Below are 3,730 nucleotides of genomic sequence, written 5' to 3'. Positions count from 1 at the left end.
AGTTTCACTCCTCTGCAGTTTCATGAGCTGATGGGGCAGTTATCATTCACTGACTGGGCAGATCGGTTCCTCCCCTAACCCACTCCAGCCACCCACTGGGAATCTGCACTTGTGACCCACTGCTGGTCCAGCACGACCAATGAAATGTTAAAAGCTACCAGCCGTGGCTAGCTAGTTATTCCAAGTCCGACCATTAATTTCTAAAGCAAAAAAGAGAAACTACCGTATCAACACAATTGGCGTCTGGTATGATCTTACCAACCAAGTGTTTTCATGGGCCTAGCAACATGTACAGACTTACAACAGATACATTCATATTGATTTGCTCTTAGAAGAGCCACCCAATTGATTGAAGTTTTGTCTTTCTGCAAGTTCTTCTGTGTCCAGCAGTCTGTATTCAGACATACATGCATGGTCAGGAAGTCAGCAGGAATGTTCTTGGATATGCATAGGGCCTGATTAGGAGAACTGTTGAATGCTCTGGAATTGTTCTGTATGGGTGGCGTGAACAGGACAAAACCCCTCCTGTTGCTAGTTAGGTGCCCATCACTCTCAAAGGCCAAAGAGATCATTTCAGGCATCTACAGTTTTTTGGCTGCATCCATTTCCACCGTATTCTTCAAAATGGTCTTTTCAATTGTCTGTTTAGAACAAATAGGAGAATCTTTTCTGGGAAACAATGTAGCCGTTATCATACATAGTGATTTTGTTTGCTTTCGGTGTGCTAATGCAGTCGGCTAGCTGCTTCAACTTGTGCACGTGGCTGTCCGCACCTCGACGGCATGTGGAAGCCAACGTATGGTGAGTCCCGAATTGTCTCCCAGTTCAAGACATTGGGGCATTTTTCTTTTTACAAAATGTTTGCAAAGAGTCAATTGTGCGACAGTTCCTGACAACGACTCATAGGAGCCAAGATCCTGGTCAGGATAGAAAAAACCCTCTTAGGAGCCATCGAGCATCTCTCCAGACGCTCGCTTTTAGTTGACATTGTAGGAGATGAACAGTCTTTCCCAGAGTAGATTAGTTAGCCTCATCCAGAAGTAACCCTCAATGAATGATGTTCATAAAGCAAGCCAGTCCTCTCGATGACCTCAATCAGTCTTTACAGCACATCAGTGCAACACACTCCCATCCTCAAGTCTTTGAGAAATCCAATCTAACACTCCGTTCAAACAAGTGCTCCGACTCCATCGAACCGGAAGGATTTATAAATGGATCCAGTTGGCAGATGTGACAGAGGTCAGATGAAAAACTGACAAATTATTATCTGTCCTGTATACTGTTTAAGATAATAAACCCTTTGGCGATTTGTAAAGGCTGTGGCAGGTTTGAAGGAGAGAAAGCAAGCTTTTTTGCTTGCTTACCCTGTGAGAGGATGCTGTTTGGCTACTGCTGGAAATGAACTGTCCTCCTCAGCTCAAGGTTCATTCTAAGAAGAGGAAATCTCAAATATACAAACAGCGGTTCTGCTGTCAGCGCACTGAAATTACTGTACAACTGGTCCAGTTTGGTGTTGGTGAGCTCGCTGGTACGTGGCGCACTGCTGCGTGAACAGGGCTGACATTTTGGAAGCGTTTCACCGAGGGACGATTGCAAAGACCGCAAGGATGACTACAACAAAGAGCTGCCAACTACAGGCACGTGGTCCACCATTCATTGCGTGACATCCCCTCTGGGACACATACGAAGGGTGGGATGGAGCATCTGTGACGTCCACGCGACAACATTGGGAGACATTTGTGAGTTGACGACGTGTCACTGTGGAATCATGGACCAACTGGTTGAGCGCAGATTGACAGAGCCACTGAGGATCCGTCTGTCTGTCTGCCTGTCTGTGTTTCTGTCTGTTGTCAGCGTCCCTGTGCGATGCCCCACCCTCCAGTAGAGACTGGCCAAATCTGGTGTTTTCGGAGTCCATCCACGCTAGCTGTCTCTAACAACCTTGGTGTTATTTTTCTGCAGATGATGCTCAATCTCCTTCTTCCACTCCGCCTCCATCCCCTTCGCCTCTCTTCCACTCCCGCTGACCTCTCTCAAAATCCTCAGATGTGCCTCTTCATGTGTAGCGCCAAGTGATCCGACCGCGAGAAACACCTGCAACCAAAGAGAGGGAAACAGAGAACAGCTTGTTAGGCTGTTACCAATGCAGGGGGAAGAAGTTTATTTTGTCAACTGAGCTAAATGTTGCTGTTAGCTAGTGAGCGCTGATCCACTAATGCACACGCAATTAGTATATGTGTAACTAATTCATAATCAGCATTTTCAGCGGCACTCCTAATGACTTCAGCTGTGCCATGAATAACTAGAGAGCCTGCAGATGGATCTGTTGAACAGCGTGGAGGGGGCAGGGAGAGAAAAAATGAAGGAAAAAAAAAAAAAAACAGCACGCAAAACATGTGCTGTAAAATGTTAGCTAAGTTAGATGAATTGAAGCCTCCCAGGCTTGCAGAATTGCATTGGCATAGCGGTACAGCTTTTTAAGAAAATGTAATTGCACTGGAGGTGCACAGGCCTATTTGTTTTCACAAAGCTTTAAAAAAATGGTTGAATATATCTCAACATGATTGCCACTAACTGACAAAAAGTATGCTTTAAGCAGGTGTTTTGTGTATTCCATGCATGCTTACAGAAAGAGGCAGACCTATTTTTTCTATCCCTCCTACTAGATCAACAGCATTTCTGTTGCATGCTTGCTGAACTAATACCACAGCTCTATTCCCCAGAGGAGTTCTTTTCAAAAGGAAAGTCTTGCTTTCTTTTAGGGTATTTGGGAGCTGCATGTTCTGGTGAATAGTGTGTTAAGAAATATTTGTGGTGGAGACTTGTTTTAGAGGAAAAAGAGAAACAAGACACTGCACAATTGCTCCAAAAGTTGCTCGATTTTCTGGATGTTTTTCCAAATTTTCTGATAGAAGGCCAGGAAATATGTGTTGGAGCTGAAAGTCAGTGCAGAAAGTCTGGTTGTCAATGCCAAACTGAAAAACTACATCAGGCCAACCAAATTCGTAAAATGAGGCTTGAATTGACATTTTTGACATTTGATTTGTTAGTAGTCCTTACGAAATCCGATAATCATTACTCAAATAAAATAATCCACTCTGGTAAACTAAAAAGCACTTTAAATAGTCAGACTCCCTTTAACAGCTCTGCAACTGTTGAATTTGATTTTGACACCAATTTCAGATTGACTCTTTCCACTGAGACTGAGGCAACTGTCTGAGATGTCTAGATGAATCAGTGTTTGGCCAAGAAGGGGAGGTACACAGTGATGAGCCACCAGTCATCTGTCTTACTGTCACACCTGCATGTGGATCTGGGTGTGCCTATCACTGCTCCGCTTACACGAGTGTGTGCACGCTAACAAACACATGAGAGATTAATGGAGGGCTCAGGAGACGCGCAGGGGTGTTTTGTGTGTGTGTCACCACGTGAGTGTGTGTGTGTGTGTGTTTGTGTGTGCACTCGGTGAGACAGATGGTAAAGTATGAGTCACGACTCGGGGGCACGACACCAGCTGGCACACCGTGGGTCTGCCTCTTCCTCCCCTCCGCTCCCCACTCCCACCCATCCTCAATCTTCCACCCCGTCTTCTCTGTCTCCCCTGTTTCCCCTCTTTCTTCATCTCAGCAGGGTGCATGTGAATGTGTGTGTGTGTGTGTGTGTGTGTTGGGCTGGAGGGGTTGGGTGCCTTGTGACACATGACAGAGGTGGGCCCAAATTAAAGATTTGC

General features: G+C 45.4%; 1 protein-coding gene across 1 annotated transcript in view; it reads right to left on the bottom strand.

Moving 5' to 3' along the window:
• Positions 1-847: 847 nt before the first annotated feature.
• Positions 848-3,730, bottom strand: part of LOC117939400 (Krueppel-like factor 7) — a 33,021-nt gene continuing 30,138 nt past the window's right edge. Inside the window, exon 4 of the mRNA XM_034864740.1 lies at positions 848-2,094. Coding sequence (XP_034720631.1) covers positions 2,043-2,094 — 52 coding nt within the window. The 3' untranslated portion in view covers positions 848-2,042. The remainder of the gene's footprint in view (positions 2,095-3,730) is intronic.

This window comes from Etheostoma cragini, chromosome 24 (assembly GCF_013103735.1).
Source record: "Etheostoma cragini isolate CJK2018 chromosome 24, CSU_Ecrag_1.0, whole genome shotgun sequence".
NCBI classification, from domain to species: Eukaryota; Metazoa; Chordata; class Actinopteri; order Perciformes; family Percidae; genus Etheostoma; species Etheostoma cragini.
Note: the sequence above shows the minus strand (reverse complement) of the source record. Positions and strands in the feature narration are given on the sequence as shown.